Below are 23,263 nucleotides of genomic sequence, written 5' to 3' on the forward strand. Positions count from 1 at the left end.
TGGAATTTAAACTCAATAAAAATATGGAATTAAGTCTAATGATGAAATCATTGCCAATTTTTGGAAAATCCCATCATGTTCACTAATGTCCTTTAGAGAATGATACTGCCATCATACCTGGTCTGATCTTCATGTGACTCCAGACTCCAGAACTACAACATGATTTGTCCTCTGGGCAATTAGGAATGAACGATAATTGCTGGCCTAACCAATGATGCCCATATCCCGTGAGTGAATTTTTAAAAAATTGTGCCCTTCAATGATGATACATGACCTAGCTACATGGCAGCTATTGGGTATATGAAAACACAAATGCACAAGAAAAGGTATGAGGTGAGACAGGAGATGTTGGCTAGGTTAAAAAAAAGCTCCATGGTCACAAAATGTAGGACAGATAATGGGAACTGCAGATGCTGGTGAATCCGAGATAACAAAGTGTGGGGCTGGATGAACACAGCAGGCCAAGCAGCAGCTTAGGAGCACAAAACCTGACATTTTGGGCCTGGACCATTCATCAGAAAGGGTCTAGGCCCAAAACGTCAGCTTTTGTGCTCCTAAGATGCTGCTTGGCCTGCTTGTTCATCCAGCTCCACACTTTGTTATCACAAAATGTATGACTTATACATCTTACTAGGTTGCAGAATGGGGAGGAAGTGGGACTTGAGAAGTTTCAGATGCTAGGAAGATAATCCTTCACATTGACTGGAGTCACTGCCTACCCACTGATTCACAGGGCCATCTCCTCTACACGGCCCAGGAGACGCAGACATGCCAGTCCCCTGCCAATTTTCTGTTGCTACTTCCAGTTATGTGCCATTTTGCCAGCATTTAAGAGTATGGCATTGCAGTGTGCTTGTGTGATACCTCTGACATAACTGAATAATTGGAAGTCTGTGAAAATTATGAGCTGTGGGTTTGAGGTTGCAGCAAAGTATGAGAATGATGGAAAGGATGGGAATGTTAGGCTTGTGTGCTGATCGCTCAAGTCCTCAGATGAGAAAGGGGCGGATTGAACAGTGTACGAGGCTGTAATGCAATGGGCAGGAGATGACATTTGAAGATGCAGTCACTCAACTTGATCCTTGTGTGAGGACATTAATGTTCTTACAACACTACAGTCAGGTTTGCTGGGCAATACTGTTTGAATTAGCCTCCGTGGCTACCTGCTCCTTTTCCCTTGGCAGTATATGCTTTTTGCAGAAACGCTTAGTCTATCCTCCTTTTCACCTCCTGGTCTTAGATCTCCAGCATATAATCAGTGATCCTCTGTCAGACCTGCTGCCTTATTGCCACACTTCCATCACTTTCTGTACTACCACTTGCTGCAGCCAGCATGCGCCTACCCTTTAAGATGCACCAGTTGGCTTTTGGAGGGGCAGGCAAACATGAAATTATGATAGCTGTACATATATCTGCCTCACCCTTCCAAATATGCAGCCAATCAGCAGCCTGTTTCATGTGGGCTGCATGCTATGTGGTGATAAGTAGTTAACACAAAACCCACAACTGACTTATATTGTAGCCTCCCTATTGGAAAAACATCACATCTAACTTAAGTGAGAAAACAGTCATCTATGAAAACATAAGTGTTTTCTGGTCTAAAAAATAACTTGCTTCTGAAACTGCTGATACTGAACAAAAGTGAAAACATCACCTTTAAGCAGAGTTTGGAGAGAGACTGTAGTTTAAACTGGATTTTTCTATCTCTTCCAAATTGCAGCAGATATATTGGCCAGAGCCCTGAGGACAAGAAATCATCCATTTAAATTTAAAGGGTCTTAATATGTTTGGAATGGTGAGAACACTGATTTTGAAATAGCTTTAATAGTACTTAACTTTTGTTAGGGCCATGGCTAAGGGTAATTCCTAAGAGGATCTTTATTCCCACCATATTTAATTAGACATGCACAGCAAAACCGAACCTGAGCATCCTATGTTATGATTTACTTTTATTTGTCTGCTGTTGTCCTAAAACTAGTTTTGTTCATTCCCAAAATATATTGCATAAACTTTAGTAATTTCGCCTCCAGCTATTTTGTTGTTTACCTATAAAAATATTGGCTTAACAGTTTGTCCAATTTGTAGTTATTCAGACAAAGTCTACTTTTTTTGTAGTTACCTTTGCCTCCTCAGAAAATGTAATGGAGATGTACTATTGATTAGTCAATTAATGATGTCATTCCAGAAAATTTCTCCAATTGTAATGCAAGATACAACAATGCAAATGAACAATGTATTCAAGATGATTTGTAATCTATCCCTATTTTTAAAATTATTTACAGATCTACTATAAATAATTATAATGGTCTTGTTTGCAAGATTATTTCTTTGCACATTACATTTTGTTTTCTAGGTACATCAGTCATAATCGAATCACAGCTCTGAAGCCAAGAATATTTCAAGACCTTCATAAACTGGAAATTTTGTAAGTATCAGCCTCTCTGAGAGGCTACTGTTCTGCTGCTATAGTGCAGAATCAATAAGTTTATCGTACATTGTGTCACGAAGTTGGGTAGAGTATTTGACGCTTGTAAAATGATATGGTCCCTTTAAAATACGATATGCTTTTCTAAGCTTCGAGGTTTTAAAAAAAATCTGCAGATGTACAAAGTATTCTCTAAATTGAAATATTTGTATCAAAGGCTGTATGGCTAGAAAAAAAAGCAGCATTTTCACCAAAACAACAGGTTTTGAATTTAGCCAATTAATTTAAACTAAGATGGCAAAGCCCAATTAAATTTAAATCTGATGGGTTTGACAACCTTGGAAAATACTATTTTAAGAAATTAATAGTTTATCAAGGGTATAAAAGAAGATGACATTTGAGAATTGGTGTTAGAGCAAACTTCCATCTTTTAAGAAAATAGCTCTCAACAGCCATTAGCTCTAAAGAAAGAGAAAATCACTCACTCTCACAGAAATCTCTACACTCTCAGAGTAAGCACCATCTAAATAAAGGTTCAACAGCACTTTTAGCTAATATTCCTAACCCAAGAATTCAATGGATGAAGGCGTGCCTGGCTGGAGGACAGCAGAGAAGACAAAGAACATTCCAGAATACTTATCCGGGCTTTAATTTCAAGAGATTAAGTTTTAATTTTTTTTTAGTAATTTGGTTTATATCAGTGATACTTCTATCATTGGAACAGCATATCATTAGAATTTTATTTTATTCGAGAAAAGTTAGTAGTTAAGAGGGAATTGTTTGGTTTGTTACTAGTTCTGTTAATTTGTTAACTGTTCAAATTAACTTAATTAATTGTTGCTTATTGATTGTAAAGTGACTATCAGGAGTTCATTTTATTTCACTTCCTTTCTGTAACAATTGTTTGATCATTTCCAGTTTATTATAAATAACCTTTGAGAATACTTTAATTTAGAATGTTTTTGTCTCCGTAGTAATTAAATGTTTGCTCGAGTAAGCATTACATTAAATTGAAGTTTTGGCCATATGTTTGTTTTAATTTTAAAAGGTCCTTATGCTAGTGAAGAGAATGTTTCATTTGAGTTAGATTTTTGATATACAAGTGTTAAGGCTAATTAGTTGATACATTGGGTACCTTTGGAATTTAAATTTAGATGTAACTTTCTGCTTCTATCTCCTACAAACTGAAACACCAATAAAAATTGTAAGTTAACTTCCTCATATCAATTCATTACTGAAGTTAGAAATGCAATTCATTATCTTTGTGAACAAGCTTGTGATTATGGAGATAATTTCTCAAAATCATATTTGCGTTATGGAGGTTTATCACTGGGAACACATATCAGTAATTTGGAAGGGAAATCCTGAAGAAATTGATGGAAAGTCCATTTGGGTATGGCTCAAAATTTTTGGTGAATACTTCCAGTGGGTAAAATTTCCTAATTAACAACCTTCTATAAATTATGGTATGAGTCACGGGTATGTTATCAAATGTCTAAAGAGAGCTGGCTTGATAAGGGCCAGCACTGTGTACTATGGCTGGCTCCAATGTTAATACACAACATTCCCATAGGTTTGGCGTGGAATTCTAAATGCTTAGTATAGCAATAGCATAAGGCTGTACCAGTGCAGAGGCAGTTTGTGAAATATGGTGTAATACCTTGATCCCAGAGACTAGCTAGTTGGATGGTCCACAGGATTTTGCGTGCAGTACTGCCCATAACATCGTTCTCCACTCACTCTCACCTACCCCACAACGTCACATACCACTAATCCAGCATGACTTTGGCACTGCATTCTCCCTCTCTCAGAACACCTCATCACCTTCAGGCCACCTGCGCCAGCACTAACCTGTACAAAGGCCCAAAGTCTTGCATCTGCTAGACAGGCAGAAATAATGGCTGATGGTTATGAGTTAAACCATGAAATAAAGAATTTTTTCAACACCCCCATGAATTCAGAAAAGATGGAAAATGGGAGAATGAAAGGAAGGCAAGTAGCCAGGATAAAGAATGGATAGCTAGCCATGTCCTAATGCTTTCTCCTCAGTACTGAAGGTAGAGGTGAAAATCAGAAACTCAGATGTATCCACTGCAACAAGGTGGGACACATTTGTTCAGTACACTGGGAGTTGGGAGGGAGGTATTGTAGTTCATAATAATGAGCCTGTAAAAGAAATTCAAAAGGAGAAGGAGACAGAGCAGATTGTAACTTTAACTACAACTAACGGACCAGCAGTAAACCTTGCTGTGAGTACAGAGTACAAAAGGTAGATAAGAGATATAAGTAATTTCAACTAAAGGGAAAATTTTTCTTTAAAGGAAACATCCAAGCTCATAGCTATACTCAGAGATGGAGGGTACTCAAACTCTCTTGCTGGAGATGAATTTAATTTTCCCCTCAGAGAATTCAGTGAAGGCCGAAATGTTAGTAAATGGATCAGGAGGAGCGTGTATCCCAGCTTCATTGTACAAAGTTCAATTTGTGTGTGTTTTGTCTGAATTAGTGGTAGTTGCAGTAGTTGAAATTAGCAATGGCAAACTTGATTTACTCTTGGAGGATGATTTAGCCAAACTGAAACATAGCTTTGCCTATAATCACAGAAACTGTAGTTGTGGTTAAAGAGCTTGAATAGTTTTAGGATTCTGAGTATTTTTCCGTTATGTATAGTGACTAGACCAACGGGTAAATTTAGTCCATCACTAGAGGTTGCAGTAGTATCACAAATGGTATTACGGTTGCTGAATCTTTATTTAGGAATGAGAATAGTTCAGAAGGAGTATTTGGCATGTCTTGTAATTGAAGTCAGGAAGCAGATTAAAGGTAAGGAAGCTAAGAGCCAGCCCGCACTGAAGCTGAGTCTGAAGGGACTCCGGTTTGTGATTATATTAAAAGTAGATTTTGAAGAGGAAGTGGAGGCATCCCTCACAAACCAGCAAATAAAGAATGAATAGTTGTTCATCAAATTATAGTACCACCCAGATATCACAAGGAGATAATGTGAGTAACATATAAAGTTCCTATAGTAAGCCATACAGGAATATAAAATCATAGGAATCAATAACAGGTATTTATAAATACGTACTGCAGTTCTTTAAAACATACCATATGTAGGTTAGATGGGCTTGAGATCAGTATGACAGGTCGGCACAACATTGAGGGCTGAAGGGCCTGTACTGTGCTATAATGTTCTATGTTCTATGTCAGGCAGTAGGTAACCCTTAACACGAGATCAAACCAGCACCTTTGATACCAGTTTTTGATGAGCTATTGAGTTGTGTATAGATAGATTGTATACTACTACTACTGAAAATGAAACCTGTACATCAGTATGTCCTTGTGATTATGTATATAAAAACCTGGTTTCTAGAAGCTGTTACCTTTATGAGTGACTACAACTCAGGTAATAGCAGGAAAGTTTACACAGTTTTTATTTGTTATGGACGACCAATTAAGATACAGTCTGATCAAAGTTGTAAATTTATGGCTAAAGTTTTCCAAGAGATGATTAGTTGTTTGGGTATGAAACAGTTGAAGGCAACTGAAATCAATCAAAACAAGAAGGGAGCTAAAGAAAGCTACCATCAGAATCCTCAAACAATAATTAAGACACGCTATCATGAATATCCACAGGATTTAGACAGGGGATTAGATTTCTCACTATTTGTTACCAGATTCTCAATGAATCTGCTTGGTTTAGTCCATTTGAATTGAATCACGGTCATGAAATAAGTGGTCCATTAAAATTGATTAAGGAAAGGTCCTATGCTGGATTACATGTCCATGTTTCTAGAAAGCCTCACAGGAGAGTGTAAGATAGCACAAGAGCTTTTAAAATATTGACAGGCAAAAATTTTAAAAATGGGCAGATCAACAACCAGCAACTAGAATGTTTCAAGTGCGACATGAAATATTTATATTAGAGCATTTGCAAGGTGGATCTCTGAAAGTGAAATTCAGATGGATCATTCAAAGTATTAGGAGTGTTAGTAAAGTGATTTATCTGATAAGTATTCCTGATTATACGGGAAAGAAAGTCATAGGGAAGAGGATAAGGACGAGCAAGTATGCCAGCTGGTAAGAGTAATGAGAAATAATAGAGACAATAGGAGTGATGTAAAAGGACAAATAGATAGTCCTCAAAGCAAATCTCCTACAATTCAACTGCCTAACACAGAAATATTGGGACAGGTGGACACCTCGGTGGGGACACAGTCCCCTAAGACTTTGTTTGTTTTTCTGCACATACAATATGTTTGTTTCATAAGCTGCTGGCACATGGTGCGGGTCCATAGTCAATGCAATATTCTGCTGCACTGCAAGATGCATACTCCTTGACTGAGGACTGCTGACCAGCAAGGCAAGCTTCGTGGCTGTTTATTGGTAAGGCATAGATGATGCAAGCAGAAAGGTAGGTGCTAAGTGAGAGAGCAATGAGAGAGTAACAGAGTTGCCTTAAGGTACAGCCTGGTCAAATGTGTGAGTTGAGTGCCTGTCCCTGTGTGCAACATATTCCTGTGCTCAAAGTGTCCCTGCTGCAGCCTATCAATCAATGCTAGTTGCTGGTGTGCCCAGCAATGCAATTCTGTGCTCCCAGAACATCTTGCAGTTTATCAGAGAGGTATATTGGTTATGAGGCATTGGCAAATGTTGGGTACTAATATTCTTATAGGCATGTGGATGAATCATGCCCTGAGATACAATTTGACCCTAAATAACATGGAAGTCTTTCAGAGCAAGTGGTGAGCTGATGCCAAGTACCCACTTTGATTTCCATGTCAAATTATCTTTATGTCTAGCTTGTTGATGTGTATGGTAAGAAAGACAGCTGTGTATTAATGAGGCAAATTGGGCCATTTAACAAAGCGTTTAACGGCAATAATTCCTGTTTGGCAAATCACCACTGCTAAATAAGAAATTGACCTCACCTTTCCCCAACACTGTAAAAGATAAAGTGAGATGTTCCTGGTATGAAGATCAGCTCACAGGACCTCTCACAGAATGCTGCCATAAATCTCCTCATAGCCTACATTGCTCAGATTCCTATAAGATTTTGCCTCCTAGCTTCAGATTTCAGGGTCATGTGTTTATATACATATATATTTGGCAAAAGATTTATGGTAGGAACTAACAAACAACCGGATATGATTTGGTGAAAATCATTGATCATGCAGTACCAAGATTGTACCATTTCCTGAAAAAGATCCAAGTTTATGACTGTGAGTTTAAGTACAAGCCAGGTTATCTGATGGTCACATCACCGCAAGATATGCCTTCTTGTAATAGGGTGGGAGATGGGAGTGAGGGCTCAGAGAGAAGGACAGGAATGTGGCCACCATCCCTTCAACCAAAAGATAGTTCATCCTGGTTTCCCATTTGGGAAATTAGTTACATTTCACCGTTGCTGGCGAGGCCGGTGTCTAGAAATGTGGCAGGTCAAGGCCCTTAAGAAACTTTGAATTGACCTGTTAAGGAATTTAATGAAAACCAAAAGAACTGTGGATGCTGTAAATCAAAAACAAAGTTGCTGGAAAAGCTCAGCCGGTCTGGCAGCATCTGTGGAGGAGAAAACAGAGTTAACGTTTCAGGTCCGGTGACCCTTCCTCAGAACAGGAATTTAATGACTTGTGAATAAAGAGAGTCCCAATGGACCGGCTTATCCAGCACTAAATTGATGAGAAGGGAGTGAGTTTCACTGAGGGCCAACTCATCTCATTATTCCCCTCCCCTGCTCATCACCTTCAGAGAGGGGAAACTTGCAATCATAGTCTCAAAAGCAAACTCTTTCAGCCTAAATCTTGGATATTTTGTATGTTTTACTGGAAATATTGTAATTGTTTTTTCAGATTTCTTGATGACAACTTTATATCAAAAATATCACCACCATTATTTATTGGACTAAAGTCTTTGTTGATTTTGTAAGTTCATTTGTTTTCACTTGCAATTTTGTAAATATTCGGAGGGCTCTTTTTATGATAATGTCAGTTTGTTGCAGATTGCATTTTAGTGGTGTTAAAGGTATTGAAATGGTTGCAACTAATTTACTGATACCATTGTTATAGATGAGGCTTATCATATTTCTGTGATGCATATAGGGTATGATGCAGAATGCTTTATAGAAAATGCATTGCTCTCACGAAAGAAATTCATTGAGCTCAATTCTACTAATGAGTCAACTTGCTTATTCTTTTGCAATATTTTACATTGAATGAAATAACCTACATAGCACTGTACCTACCAAATAAATATTCAAACACACTGTCAAACAGTTGATCCATTTTCTCTCTTCTACTTACCTTGGCAACTCAAGAGCAGGAAACATAGTATGATCTGAAATTCAACAGTATCATCATTCTCCAATCAAACTTATCTTAGAAATCCACATTTGAGGCCTGCAGTCATAAATTTGAAATTTGTGCATTCAACATCTAACTTGTTTGGTCTGTGTTACAATGATCAAAATGCTCAAAGGATTTTAAAAACACCAAAAATGGCCTGCAGTTGTAGTCCTCATGTATCACACTTCAAAACTAGAAAAAACTGGCAGTGGAAAATTTACACTTCAACAACTGCCCTGATATAAGTCCTTCACTTTATTGGAAGAAAGCACAACATAACTGCATAAAATTACTTAGAAATACAACTTGAAAATGGACTGTTCCACCCAAACAGTCTAACGTAGTATTTATCCTCCATGTGAGCTGCAGCTTTAATTCCAAATAGTTGTATTGTTCTTTCATCCCTTTATCCTTTTGTCCTTTAGCCATCAATTAAACTGATTTTAAAGTAATCATGGCCTTTGCTTCATTTGTGAATATCAGTTCTCCAGTCTCTGAACTGTTGTGATGTGCTTGTACCTTTAAAGATGGAAGTCCTAAAACTGCTATCAACCACAAGACAGGATGCAAATTATATTCACATAACTCTATAGACAATACAGAGCAGCACTGCTACAGATCAGATATATCTACAGAGCTTCCCAAACATAATCTTATCTTCAAACAAAGAACCAATGTTATTATTTTGCCAATCCTTGACATATAGTTGATAGATATGTGATAAAGCTTTTCTAAATTGTTTATATTTAATCATGTATCTATGATCCTTGTGTCAACTCCTCAGTCACTGGAACAGGTTTGGTGCAGAAATTATGGCATGGTATGTCCCATTTATTATTAGAAAATAGATGTAATTTGAGCCAATTTCAGGAACAAATATTCCTTAGCTGAAGGAAGCTTGGGAGACATCTGATCTAATATCGTGTTAGGCCATTTTTCAAGTATTATTAGAAGTTACTGAAAACAAGGAAGACCCTTTGCATATGGAGGTAGCAAATTGAAGGTCACAGAACTAATATTAACAACTAATAATATCAATATTGATCATTTCAATAAACAATGACCTTCTTTATTTGTAATTGTGATCTTGTGCTACAACACAGTTCTGCAAGTGAGAGAGCATTTAGTTTTCTAGCCGTAATAAATCTGTTTTGTTTTAGATCCATGGTTAACAATTTACTGGAAAAACTGCCAAAGAGAACAATATGTGCTGAAATCCCAAACGTGTACTGGCTGTGAGTGAATACAATTTCTACTTTAGTATTTTTCTTGTGTTTTCAGATCTTTCAGATGTTAGCATTATTATTTAATGCAATCCAATTGATCCAAACATATCTATGCTCAGCTTTGTTTTGTTTGCAACTTTTTTTAGAGACTTTGACAGTAATCGTATCAAGTCCTTAAATTACTCAACTTTCCTGCGATGCGATAAACTGATTGTATTGTAAGTATATTTATGTAGATAAATCTATTGTAAGACAAAAACAGTGGGAAAAATCCACAAATATTAGGTCCACTCATCCACATTGTTGCTGCTTTGACAGGCAAATGCAAATGTTTGAAAGGACAAAATCATAGCTTTTGATTTTATAATGACTGAACAAACAAATTATCTTTACTACATGAGTAATTGTTGGGATTTTTAACCAGTGCTTCCGGCATTGTGTTTTGCAGTTCTGTCCATTCATAATTCAGTTTTACTCTGACTAAATAACTTACATTCTACCTTTACTACATAAGACTATTGATTTGATGGAAAACTATCTGCTGTTATGAGGATTGTATTCCATTATTGTTTCAAAACTTCAAATCAATGCCTTTGAATATAATCCATTGAACTTTACACACATTGTGCAGCAGCAGCTCATGCAGAAACTCTTCAGCAGGAATCTGAAGGACACAGCAAGAATTTCTCAAGATAGCTCAAATTCTGGGTCATGACTTCTGAAGGGAGATTTTTGGTCCTAGGCCCCATGTGAAATTCCATCTGAACAGGGGTCAGCTCAAATGGGAGTCCATTGCATGCCCTTGACACCAGGAAAGCCCTCAGTTTCAGGCAATGCTGTTTAAGCCTCTGCATGATTACACATTGGATTTAACCTAACACCTCAATAAAAACAAAATACTGTAGATGTTGGAACTTTGAAATAAAAATAGAAAGTGCTGAAGAAACTTTGCAGATCTGGCAGCATGCATGGAGAGTGAAGCAGGGTTAATATTTCCAGTTCAGTATGACTCTTCTACTCCAGTGCTCTGTGAACCATGATTCTTTCTCCACAGATACTGCCTCTTCTGCAGTGTTTTTCCAGGCCTTATCTCTTTATTGCAAGTCAACTCCTGCCAGGCAAGTTTCAGCGGAGTCATACTTCATGCCCCTCTGATATCTAGCCTGAGTCTGCTCATCCTGCAACCTGAGCCCTCTCTACCGTAGCCACCTAAGAGCATACTGGTAAATTCCTCTGGACTCCTGAGCATTAGCTCCCTTGTGACAGCCACTACAGCTGTCGGGGGAGAGTCCTGGCATGAGGTAGGTGATCATGATGCAAACCCAGATCATGTTCTGGTAAAAGACAGACAAACCCAGCAATGCATTATGAAGACAGGATTAATCTACAAGCATAAGCTGCATGGCATAATAGAGACTGTTCACCTGTCAGAGGAAATATTTTGCCAGGCACGCCGTACTACCCATGCAGTGTCTGAAGCCTGAAAGTTGCCACTTGAATTTGAAAGCACACTAATTGCTGACTGCACTCTCTAAGCAGGAGAATTTGAACTTCAGTAGTGACCCAGTCTTTCTTTATGGCTCAGAACTGAAGATAACAATTAAGTTTAAAGATAAACATATCAATGTCAACGAGTAGAAATATAGTTGTGACTTTTTTTCATTGACAGGTACATTCAGCAGAATGAAATTACTACAATTTCAGAAAAGACATTTGCTCCATTACATAACTTGATAGAACTGTAAGTTTGCATGTTTCCTAACATCACCAATGCAGTTTTGCTTCTTGAACAGTTCCTAAATATTTGATATTAGACTTACCTAGCCTTTACATTTAGTGATAATGCCAGAATGTGTCTTACTGAAGGTATAAAAATACTTTTTCTTAACAGTAAAGCAATTTACCGAGGTAATAAGGCGGTACTGCCCAAGCCTATTCACACGCTGACCAGTCAGTGAGCACTGGTGGGGTGGTGAGGGGAGGAGGAGAAGACCACATAAGAGAATGGGAAAGGGATTTAGCCATTTCCACCTCAAAGTTTGCAACACGGTGGTGTCCAGATTCCCACTTTGGGAAGCCCTATAATAAGATGAAGGTAGAACAGAATAATCAGGAATAGTTGAGTTGCCAATTATAAGGCAATGCTACATATATTGCCTGGAAAATTTTATTTTCTGTCGGTTACATCCCTGACCTAAGTGTCACTTGATTTATGGTTTGTAAATAGGTGAGTTTAGCAGAAACAGGACAAAATAGGCCAAGATGCAGTTAGTGCAATTACCACTATTGCTACAAAGTACACCATTTCAAGTCAAAATGTTTACCTTAAAATATCAGATTTTGATCAGTTTTGAAGTGCAATCTAACTTATTTTGAATACTTGCAAGATATTGCTCCTTTTGTAAGTTAGCAGCATTTTGTGGATATAATATCACGCATATAAAAAATGCAGTATAATTGTGAAATATAAAGTATTTAATTTCATTTTGTTTTCCATGCTTAACTTGGATCACATTTCAAAATTCCTAGCATTTCCAAACTCTGAACCTATAAGTGTGTCATATGCATGTATATAAACACAAATCACAAGTATGAGGAGATAAGTGGGTGCAGAATTAGGACATCTGACCCTTGGATCTGCATCATCATTCTATGAAATCATAACTGAACATCTAATCAACTACACATTTCCTTGCTATCCCCATATTGCTTGGTTCACCTGGTGCTCACAAATCTGCCTTTCTTTTCAGAAGTTCAGAATAATCCTTGTCTCAGACTTGTAATTTGTTTTAATTGTGATTGCAATAGTAATCCTGCTCAGTACGTAGAGCCAACATATATTGTACAAAGAACCAAGATATTTTGTGTACGTGCTTTGCTGAGAGGCTAATGATGCAAAGTTAGCATCTATGGGATTCTGATTTTCAGTGCAAGGCTTTGAAGCAGTAAATGCCGAGGACAGTGTGAATAGCATCTCACATATAATAGTGAAAGAGGTCACAGAACAGAGCAACTTGTGAGAACAACCAACATGTATTAAACAGAGTCCAGCATACTTTATAAAACTGGATATACTGCTTTTACATGTAATACATTAGTTATTGTTTAAATAAGGCTCAGGGACGTCTTCTAAAGTAGACAAACCAAAAACAACAAAAATCCAGGAACTTCCTCAGAAAAATACTTTGCAAGTTGTTTCAGAGATAGTAGGAACTGCAGAAGCTGGAGAATCTGATATACCAAGGTGTACAGTTGGATGAATACAGCAGGCCAAGCAGCATCAGAGGAGCAGGAAGGCTGACATTTCAGGCCTAGACCTTCTTCCTCAAATTGTTTAATAATGTGTGAAGCTGGATGAACACAGCAGGCCAAGCAGCATCTCAGGAGCTCAAAAGCTGACGTTTCGGGCCTAGACCCCCATGTGCTCCTGAGATGCTGCTTGGCCTGCTGTGTTCATCCAGCTTCACACTTTATTATCTTGGATTCTCCGGCATCTGCAGTTCCCATTATCACTCCTCAAATTGTTTAATGGTTTTTGAAAACATAAGACCACATGAAGATCACACCCTCTAACAAAATAATTCCAACATCAGCTCAAAGAGGTGACCAGGACTGCATTCATTTCTCCTGTCACTAAACCTTCAAAGTTGTGCTTTAAATGGAGCAGCAACAAAGGTAAAACATACCAAAAACTGGTTTAAGAAGAAGGGCCCAGGACTTGCATTGACCAGTCTTTTGAAAAAGAGAATGAGGAAGTGAAATTTGCACTGTCCTTTTCAACAGAGCCTCTGATCTAGGGATGAATGTAATAGATGAGAAGAGGTACGAAGGGCATCCAGAAGATTGTGCTGGAGGCAAGGAGTTGAGGACTCCCCCATTATTTCTGGAACAGGAGTTTCTCTTTCACTAGGTCGGGAAGTGCTACAGTACTTGTTGCAGTATAAAGCTGCTGAGGGACACACAAAAGGGTATCTGAGGGATTCCATGATTAAGTAGGAATGTACCATCACAGACATCTGAATAAGCTGCCAATACAGGACCTATGGGATTTTCTCAGTTGATATTCTGATTTGCAGATTTAACTGGAAAGGACAACCTCTCTCTCTTTCTCTAAGTCTCTCTCTCTCTCCCTCTCTCTCTCCCTCTTTCCAGATTGCTTTTCCAGACTTAATGAAACACACAAGAAAAAAATCATTCACCATCACTTTTTCTTTGTTCAGAGCTTATATTATTTCTTATCATCTTTTCTTCTCAAATGATCAACCTGCTCCAGTTTCTTGATAAACATCTATGGTTATGTTATCCTCTCCAGTAATGTGAACAATTTCTATATTATAAGAGCATAGAACATAGAACATTACAGCACAGTACAGGCCCTTCAGCTCTCGATGCTGTGCCGACCTGTCATACCGACCTGAAGCCCATCTAACCTACACTATTCCATGTACGTCCATATGCTTATCCAATGACGACTTAAATGTACCTAAAGTTGGCGAATCTACTACCGTTGCAGACAAAGCGTTCCATTCACTTACTACTCTCTAAGTAAAAAAACTACCTCTGACATCTGTCCTATATCTTTCACCCCTCAGTTTAAAGCTATGCCCCCTCGTGCTCGCTGTCACCATCCTAGGAAAAGGCTCTCCCTATCCACTCTATCTAACCCTCTGATTATCTTATATGTTTCAATTAAACCACCTCTCAACCTTCTTCTCTCTAACGAAAACAGCCTCAAGTCCCTCAGCCTTTCCTCGTAAGACCTTCCCTCCATACCAGGCAACATCCTAGTAAATCTCCTTTGCACCCTTTCCAAAGCTTCCTCATCCTTCTTATAATGCGGTGACCAGAACTGTACACAATACTCCAAGTGCAGCCAAACCAGAGTTTTGTACAGCTTCACCATAACCTCTTGGTTCCAGAACTTGATCCCTCTATTAATAAAAGCTAAAACACTGTATGCCTTCTTAATAGCCCTGTCAACCTGGGTGGCAACTTTCAAGGATCTGTGTACATGGACACCGAGATCTCTCTGCTCATCTACACTACTAAGAATCTTACCATTAGCCCAGTACTTTGCCTTCTGGTTACTCCTACCAAAGTGCATCACCTCACACTTGTCTGCATTAAACTCCATTTGCCACCTCTCAGCCCAGCTCTGCAGCTTATCTATGTCTCTTGAATATATAAGGTTGAATTGATATGCTCCATCAAAATATTCTTGCTTTTCAAGATTTAAATTTTTCTACTGAAGTCAAGGGATTACAGTCTGAAATATTTGTGTTTTGTTGTGGTCATGGCAGACATAAACTTCAAAATGTTTAAGAGACATTTAAAACCCCAGAATCAACTTTTCCAAAAGTGCTTCTTCTAGTACTGTTGCATTTTCTTAGAAAAGGAACCCTCTGGGTTCTCTATTCCCAATTCGTCAACTTGAATAAAACTGCACCCACCTCCAATACACTATCACCAATTGCCACTATTGAAGGTTTAATAAAGTCAGGGGCAGCCAAGACAGATCCTTTCATTTAAATTACCTTCAGCTTCTCAAAGGCTGTTTGACACTCTTTACCATATATACCTTTGCCTGTTATATTAATAAATATGTTAACTATGTAACTGCAGTGCTGAAGTTAGACAGAAAAGTCTGACTAAAACACACACACACAACCCAAATTGTATGATTTTTCCATTCAATTTTATGAAAGGAGAATTCTCTCAGAGCCTTTATTGTTCTTACTTCCTGTTGCCCTATAATGTTTCATAGCTAAATTACACTCACTTTCACAAAGGCATTCCTGGCAAGATTTATTACTAAGTCAACAAACTAATTCCTTAAGCTTTCTAATTGCTTTGCATGTTCTTCCCGGGGCTGTTATATATATCAAGACATTGCTTAAATAAACTGCAAAATTAGGCACACTAGTTATAACATGATTTAGTAGTCTATGGGATGAAACCCAAATTATATGATTCAACTGATCAAAAGTCACTAAGTGCAACAAAAACTGATATATCTTTAGTTCTTAACATTAATGGTACTTGCATACCCCTTCAATAAATCTGTTTTAGAAAGCAATGAGGTAGTGCCAACTCTATCAACATGATCTTCTAGTTGGGGAGTTGGGCACAAATCTATTTGCATTACTGCATTTACTTTTCATAGTTTATGCAGAATATAGTCAATTAATCTAGTTGAGAAACTAAAATGACTGGTGAACTCGCGCTGCTTTGGCTGGGTTCAATATGATGATTTTCCCAGCATGTATTCAACCTGCACTTCCACCTTTTCCCGGGTTTCATCATTTAAGATGTTATTTTATCAATACTGATTCCCCTGCAAACACATCATGCCTAGCTAACAATATGCATCTATTTGTATTGGTACAGATAAAGGGAAGATGATGGCCTAGTGGTATTATCATAATACTATTAATCCTGTGAACAAGGTAACATTCTAGGGACCCAAGTTTGAATCCTGCCAATGACAGATGGTAGAATTGAAATTAAACTCTGGAATTAAAAATCTAATGATGACCAAGAAGCCACTTTCAATTGTCAGGAAAATTCCATCTGGTTCATTAATGACCTTCAGGGAAGATAGGTGCCAACTTACCTCTCTGTCCTACATGTGACTCCAGAACCACAACAATGTGGTTGACTCTTACTCTTAACTGCCCTCTGGGCGATAAATGTTGGCTCAGACAGCAATATCCACATCCATGAATGAATAAAAAAGGTTTCTCAAATTTCCAATATATCCTTTTTAAGACCTTCCTGTAATCCTTTGTCTAAGCATAAGAATACAGTGTCTCACTGTCCTAGTATATCAGCTTTGGCTATCAGATCATAGAAGATTTGCTTTGTTAATTATCTACTCCTTCTAATCCATTCTTATTAGCCATCTGACATACTTGTTCCTTCTTATTTTCCCCTATACAACGATCTTGCTTTTGTACTTCTGGCTTTTATATTTATTCAGCAAAATCTATTCCTTTTCTGGTGAGTCTAGTAGTTAAGTCACTTTAAATAACCTTGTAAGGATTACTGAATCTTGCTTTCAGAGGTTCACCTCGTAAAGATAATAATGTTTATGCTTTCTCGCCTGTTTTGAAATATTTTAGTTGTAGCATGTTTGTCTGCCCAATCTTTAAACTTTTCCTGTGAAGTTTTCAAATGATAATATGTTACATTGTATGCTCCTGTGAGTCTCCCTTGAAATGTGGAAATGTAATCCAATGTTGAGGATTCGTCTTTTGATCTTAAAAAGCTTTCCTTAGTCAATTTCAATGAACCTCTTGTCTCATGATCATAGATCAATTTGAATGGACTAAGCCCAATAGATTCCTTCAAGCAGGCTCTGGTGGAAAATAACAAAAAAAACTAATTTTTATCCAATCATGCGGGTATTCATGACAATTTGGTTAAAGTCACTTGTGGATGTGGGAATCACTGCCTTGGGCGAGCTTTAATGACTTATCCCTAATATCTGAAGGGCAAATAAGACCCAACCATATCACTGTGGGCCTGGAGTTGCTAAGTAGCCGGATCAGATAAGGATGGCAGATTTCCTTCCCTAAAGGACATTAGTAAACTGCTTGGGTCTTTTTTTTCTTGACAATGATTGGCAGTAGTAATGTTGTCACCTTGAGGCTAATTTTCTAAAATCCATATTTTTATATTGGATTCAAATTTCATCATCTGTCCCATGTCCTATGTTTCAACATTAGCCTAAGTTTCCATTTACATGGTCTTCTGGCTACTACGCTTTAATCATTGTCTTGAGAGTATCTATTCAAACTGCCCGTGCTAATGAATGACACACAGTGGACTTTCACTGTTTTTTACACAACATTTATGTTCTGAAAAACGTTAGACAGAGTTAGAACTTAGAAGGCTAACTGCACATCTATTGATAGTGGATAATGAGTTTAAAAAAAACTGAGTTAAGTTTTTGACCACTACTTTTGCTGTTATTATCCTCAAAGAAATATCTTCTGAAGATTGGGTGGTCACATTCTTAACTTTATGGATATACAGGTGTCTTATTTTCGTGTTCACAAATGAACCTAGATAACTTAAGAACACTCTGGTTATTGGTTCTTCAAAAACTGGAATAGGTATTAAAAAGATATCAGTCTGATTGTGTGATGAGGTCTTCTTATTCCCCTATATGTCCCACCACAGGAACTTCATGTTTTAGCACCCCTGCAAGAACGGTCCCAGTCTTTTACTGTGGGGTGGGGGGCAGGATTTGCTCCTTTTAGCAGGTGAGTACACGGATGTTGGGCATCCCTCAGCAGCATAAGCGCTCTCTGCCCTGTGATGAGCTGTCTTATCCTGTACTGCAAAAAGGCAGGAATGAAGGAAGTGACAGTAGGTGACACGGCTATTAGTTTCATATGTAGAGGGAAAGTGGTGAGGTGTTCCAATGGACTGAGGAGGCAGCCTGGAGGGCATGCAGGGTTAGTAGTGTGCGAGGCTGAGGGGAAAAATGGGTGGGAGAAGGTGTTCTAGGCAATAGTGAGAGTAGTGGGGCATGAGCCTTGGTGGGTTATGGATGGTATGTGCAGTAACATTGGTAGATTGTGACACTTCCTTTCAGCATTACCAGCTGTTCCCAGAGATGGAACTGACCTGGGTGGTGAATCAGATCAAGCTGACAATGTCTGGTGATAAGACCTGCTCGGGTGGTCCTCTGGGAAGAGGAAACCTCTTTGTTGTATCACCCTCTCTATCAGGACCTTCAGGTCCCTGTCGAAGAAAAGTTGTGCCATCTTCCCCTTCTCCAACATGTTCAGGTTCTGGCCAACAATAAATAGGACAGCTTCGGATGCCAGTGCTAATCCCTGTCCTCCATGGCTGTGATGATATTATGGCTTTAAGAATAACAGTTTGTCCTGTTTTTCATTATGAAGAAAGGTTGAGACAAAGGCGATAAACAGTCTACTCCAAAAACAATAAAGTAGACAACTTGTGAGGCCTTGTGTATTTTTATTAAAGTTGGAACAATAAAAGCAGCCTGAATGGGTGGTGTCAAGCTCCCACAGAATCAGTTTTTTTTTAGTTTTAAGCCTTCAGTAGCAGTTGCTGGGATTTTGAAGCTGGATGTGGAAGCTCTTATTTTCTCTCTGTTACAGCTAAAAGCTAAAGTTCACTTCCTGCTGCTAGAATTGCATGTGGCATAATCTATTCTACCGAATTCACATTTGCCAAGGGTGTGTTTATAGGATGTTGGAAGAGTTATATTGGAAGAGTTAATTAGTAATATTTTATATAATTTTGTTAAGTATTTTGATAGAGTTAAAGTTAAACCAATTCTTTTCTTCTATTTTTATTTTGTCTGAATTTTAATTATAGCATATGTATAAAGAATTTTTTGTTTCAAGCCTGGTAGTTAGACCAATCAAATTGCACCCAGAACACAATGCCTTATATTTACCTTTAAAGTAAGAAAAAGTCAGGGTCCAGACTATCTTGTCAATATATTTCAAGAGGGCTTAGATCTGGCCTAGAGCAGTGGCCTTATAAAGATGGCGCAGGCACAAGGGATGCTGGTCTTTTGCTGAATAACTGCTGAGTAGTGAATTGTTCTGAGAGGACACGTGCTAAACTGGGCAGGAACCGGACTTGAGAGATGTCATAGCGATATGGTAGATGATCAATGAGGCAAGTTTGGTGAGATGAAGGAGAAAGCTTGCTAGGCGTCGTGGCAAGAAATCCTCCAGAAAATTTGACACAACTCAGACTTATCCAAAGAAGCAAGATTCAGACTCTGGTGTCTCTTGAATTTCACTAATCCTAAACGCGGTGTTAATACGTTTACTTAATTCTGCTACTGTAGCTTCTGCAGGATATTTCACCTTGCCTCCTTTGTCAATTCTTTGGCCATTGCCTTTGGTAATTCTTGTAAATCGGTTAAAGTTATGCCTTTGTCTGCAGGATATTTTAGCTGCTTCCAATGCCAACTTGTTTTACAGATTGACAAAGCTGGTAACTGTCCAGTTAATCCTTGCCAATTACTCTTATTCCATGTTCAATCTCACACTGTCTGCGTTCAAAGATTCCAAAGCAGCCCGTAAAATATTTTCATGACTCTGACGGAAGAGTGCATTGGAATTCAAGCCTCACTATTCCACAAGTTGTCACAAATGTGAAATATGACTAATTTAATCACAAGGATAAGTAATGCCTTGATTGTGACCACAATGTAAGATAAAAGAAACTCAAACCAGGTTTCATCAATGAATAAGAAATCAAACACTCATTTATTATAACAAAATTATTCTTTAACATATCACAAAAATAGATTATTAATTACCAGACTTCATTTAAATCTAAGCAAACACACATTCATTAACAAATGGGATGGACAAGATAAGACATATGAGGCAAAATGTTTGTTTTCATGAATATTGTGGATGGAAAATGTAGGCAAAATTGAACAAAATCAAGATAAAGATGACAGTTTCACAGTTCGTTTGGCTTGTGGCGATATCACATTGTTACCAACTGCACCAGTCTTTAATTCAGTGACTGGCCAATTGGACCTTGGCTTGAGTTAGAAGTTTTCTTTCTTTGCAGAATATTTGAGTGTTATTTCTTCCACTCAAGGGAGGGAACAAGAGAGTGTGAGAGAGTGAGAGATTGGCTTGCTTACTCGTTTCTGAAGGTGTAGGAACCCAACTCCCCTCACCTCTCAGTTCTGTGAAAAGCTATTACTTAAAACAAATCCAAAAGCTGTTTCTGGCCAGTTTCCTTCTTTCCCAAAGACACCTGGCACCAGGAACAAAAGCAGAAGTTGCTGGACAAGCTCAGTGAGTCTGGCAGCATCTGTGAAGAAAAATCAGAGTTAACATTTCGGGCCTGGTAACCCTTCTTCAGAGCACCTGGCATGCATCTCTCACCAAAGTATCCAAACCAGTTCTCCTAAAGGTTACATGCCCTTGGGTAAACATTAAGAGATTATATAGTTCCACTGTCCCTTCATGTTCAAAAATTAAAGCAGGTTCTTTCCCTTCAACATTGCAGTCTAAACTTCCAATTTCTACTTTATATTTCAATTAAAATATATGTAGTCCTTGCAATGATCTTTTTTTTATTGTTCTCAGGGAAATTTCATCAAACAAGATTCAGGAACTGCCAAAACACCTTTTCAAAAATGTAAAATTATTGATAAAATTGTAAGTAAAACCAATTAATGTTATAATAATTTAGGTATTGCTACTTACTATAAATTATGTCCCTTCATTTTGATAATAAAAATAACAACCATTAATTTCTTTCAGGAATATATCTAACAATCCCCTCAAGTTTATTCATCCTGATCAGTTTGATGCCCTTAGCCAACTTCAATCTCTGTAAGTGAATTACACAGTTTAGATGAATATGAACTGATGTTTTTCAAAAAAAATATTGTACACAATCCAAATGATGTATCTTGGTTATATGATCCTATATAGTTCAGCTGCAGTTCATTACATGAACAAAATTCTCTGTGAGATTAAACAAGAAACTGCATCGAATTATATTGCTTCATTTTGAAGGCAATAAAAATCATTTGTGTGTTCTGAAATTTGACTATTTCTGAATAAATGTTTGCATGTGTTTTGCATTTTCTTTGGATTTAAAAAAAATTCAGACACAACGATCAAAAAATCAGTTCTTTGGATTTTGCTTTATTTTTTATTTAGGATCTGTGTACTATTTAACTTTAAGTTGTTTTTTCTATTTTGCTTTTTAACAGCGGTATTGAAGGAATAGAAATTGCAAACATAGAAAGCCGAATGTTTAAGCCCATGACAAAATTAGAACATATGTAAGTAAACAGCTGAAGATTCATCACATTGTATCTTTTCCTAGGTAAATACAACAGCTTTTAATTTATTGTTTAATATAGTTTAATATAGAAAGAAGTAATGTTTTTATTATGAGTTGAGGTTGTCGTTTGAAAATTCATCCCACAGTTTAGAAATTCACTTATGAAAATGAAATGAGAGGCTTTGAGAAGCGGATATCTACAGGAGCAGGTGTGAAACAGGAGACGTGTTGCGCTGTCAACTGTTTACTGCCAAACAAATTCATCTTGCTTGACATAAATAGGATGATGGAACTCCAAAAATTACAGGGATTTTTTTTTGCCTGGTTTGCTGTAATAGTGACTGTCGTTATTTTTCTAGCATAATTGAAGTGTTGAATTGGACAGTCATCTTAAATAACTGTAGCCTATTTCTCCACATATGACAAATATGTTATTCCAGGAGCCAGTTTGGTGAATCTTTGTTGCACTTCAACAATGGCAAGTATATTTTTTCTTAATTAGGGTGACCAAGACTGCGCTCAGTTCTTCAGGTGTGGTTTTACTAATGCCCTGTACAGATGCAGTAAGACTTCCTTGCTGCAGTACTCAAACCCTCTTGCTAATGGAGGCAAGAAGATTAATTGTCTTCCTAAATGCTTACCGTACCTGCATGCTTGCTTTCAGTGATTGAAGTACATGGGCACCTAGGTCCCTTTGACAATCAAATTGGGTGCATCTCCCAATCAATTTGGTAAAGCCCTGCTGCACAGCCTGTACAGTATAAGTTTTCTTTCTCAGACAAGGCAAACAGATCAGCATGCAATATTCCAAGTGTAGTCTCACCGATGCCTTGTTTAAGCGCAGCAAGACATCCTGTGCTTGAATCCTCTCGCTATGAAGGCCGACATATTATTTGCTTTCTTTACTGTCTGCTCCACCTACATGCTTACCTTCTGCAACAGGAGTGCGAGAACACCCAGGTCTCATTGTGCATTCCCATCTTTCAATTTATTGCCATTCAGATAATAATCTGCCTTCCTGTTTTGCTACTGAAGTGGATAACCTTACATTTATCCACCTTATTCTTCAACTGCCATGCATTTGCCCACTCATTCAGTCTATCCAAGTCACACTGAAACATCCCTGTATCCTTCTCACAGTTTACCCTCCCACACAATCTTTGCGCACTCTGCAAATTTGGAGATATTACATATAGTTCCCTCATCCAATTAACATATATTGTGAATAATTTGGGTCCTAGCGCTGATCCCTGCGATGCCCCACTTGTCATTGTCTGCCATTCGGAAAAAGGCATGTTTATTCCTCTTGTGTTTCGTATCTATCAACCAGTTTTCTATTCATATCAATACACTACCCCAAATGCCATGCACTGATTTTATACATTAATCACTTATGTAGGACTTTGTCAATCACCTTCTGACAGTTTAAGTCGGCCACATCCACTGGCTCCTCATCC

At 37.9% G+C, this 23,263-nt stretch overlaps 1 protein-coding gene across 1 annotated transcript in view; it reads left to right on the plus strand.

Moving 5' to 3' along the window:
• Window positions 1-23,263, plus strand: part of LOC125453048 (relaxin receptor 2-like) — a 124,613-nt gene that overhangs the window by 65,843 nt on the left and 35,507 nt on the right. Inside the window, exons 7-14 of the mRNA XM_048532098.1 lie at window positions 2,354-2,425; window positions 8,272-8,343; window positions 9,924-9,998; window positions 10,136-10,207; window positions 11,659-11,730; window positions 21,098-21,169; window positions 21,275-21,346; window positions 21,733-21,804. Of these exons, the coding sequence (XP_048388055.1) occupies window positions 2,354-2,425; window positions 8,272-8,343; window positions 9,924-9,998; window positions 10,136-10,207; window positions 11,659-11,730; window positions 21,098-21,169; window positions 21,275-21,346; window positions 21,733-21,804 (579 nt within the window). The remainder of the gene's footprint in view (window positions 1-2,353; window positions 2,426-8,271; window positions 8,344-9,923; window positions 9,999-10,135; window positions 10,208-11,658; window positions 11,731-21,097; window positions 21,170-21,274; window positions 21,347-21,732; window positions 21,805-23,263) is intronic.

This window comes from Stegostoma tigrinum, chromosome 6 (genome assembly GCF_030684315.1).
Source record: "Stegostoma tigrinum isolate sSteTig4 chromosome 6, sSteTig4.hap1, whole genome shotgun sequence".
NCBI classification, from domain to species: Eukaryota; Metazoa; Chordata; class Chondrichthyes; order Orectolobiformes; family Stegostomatidae; genus Stegostoma; species Stegostoma tigrinum.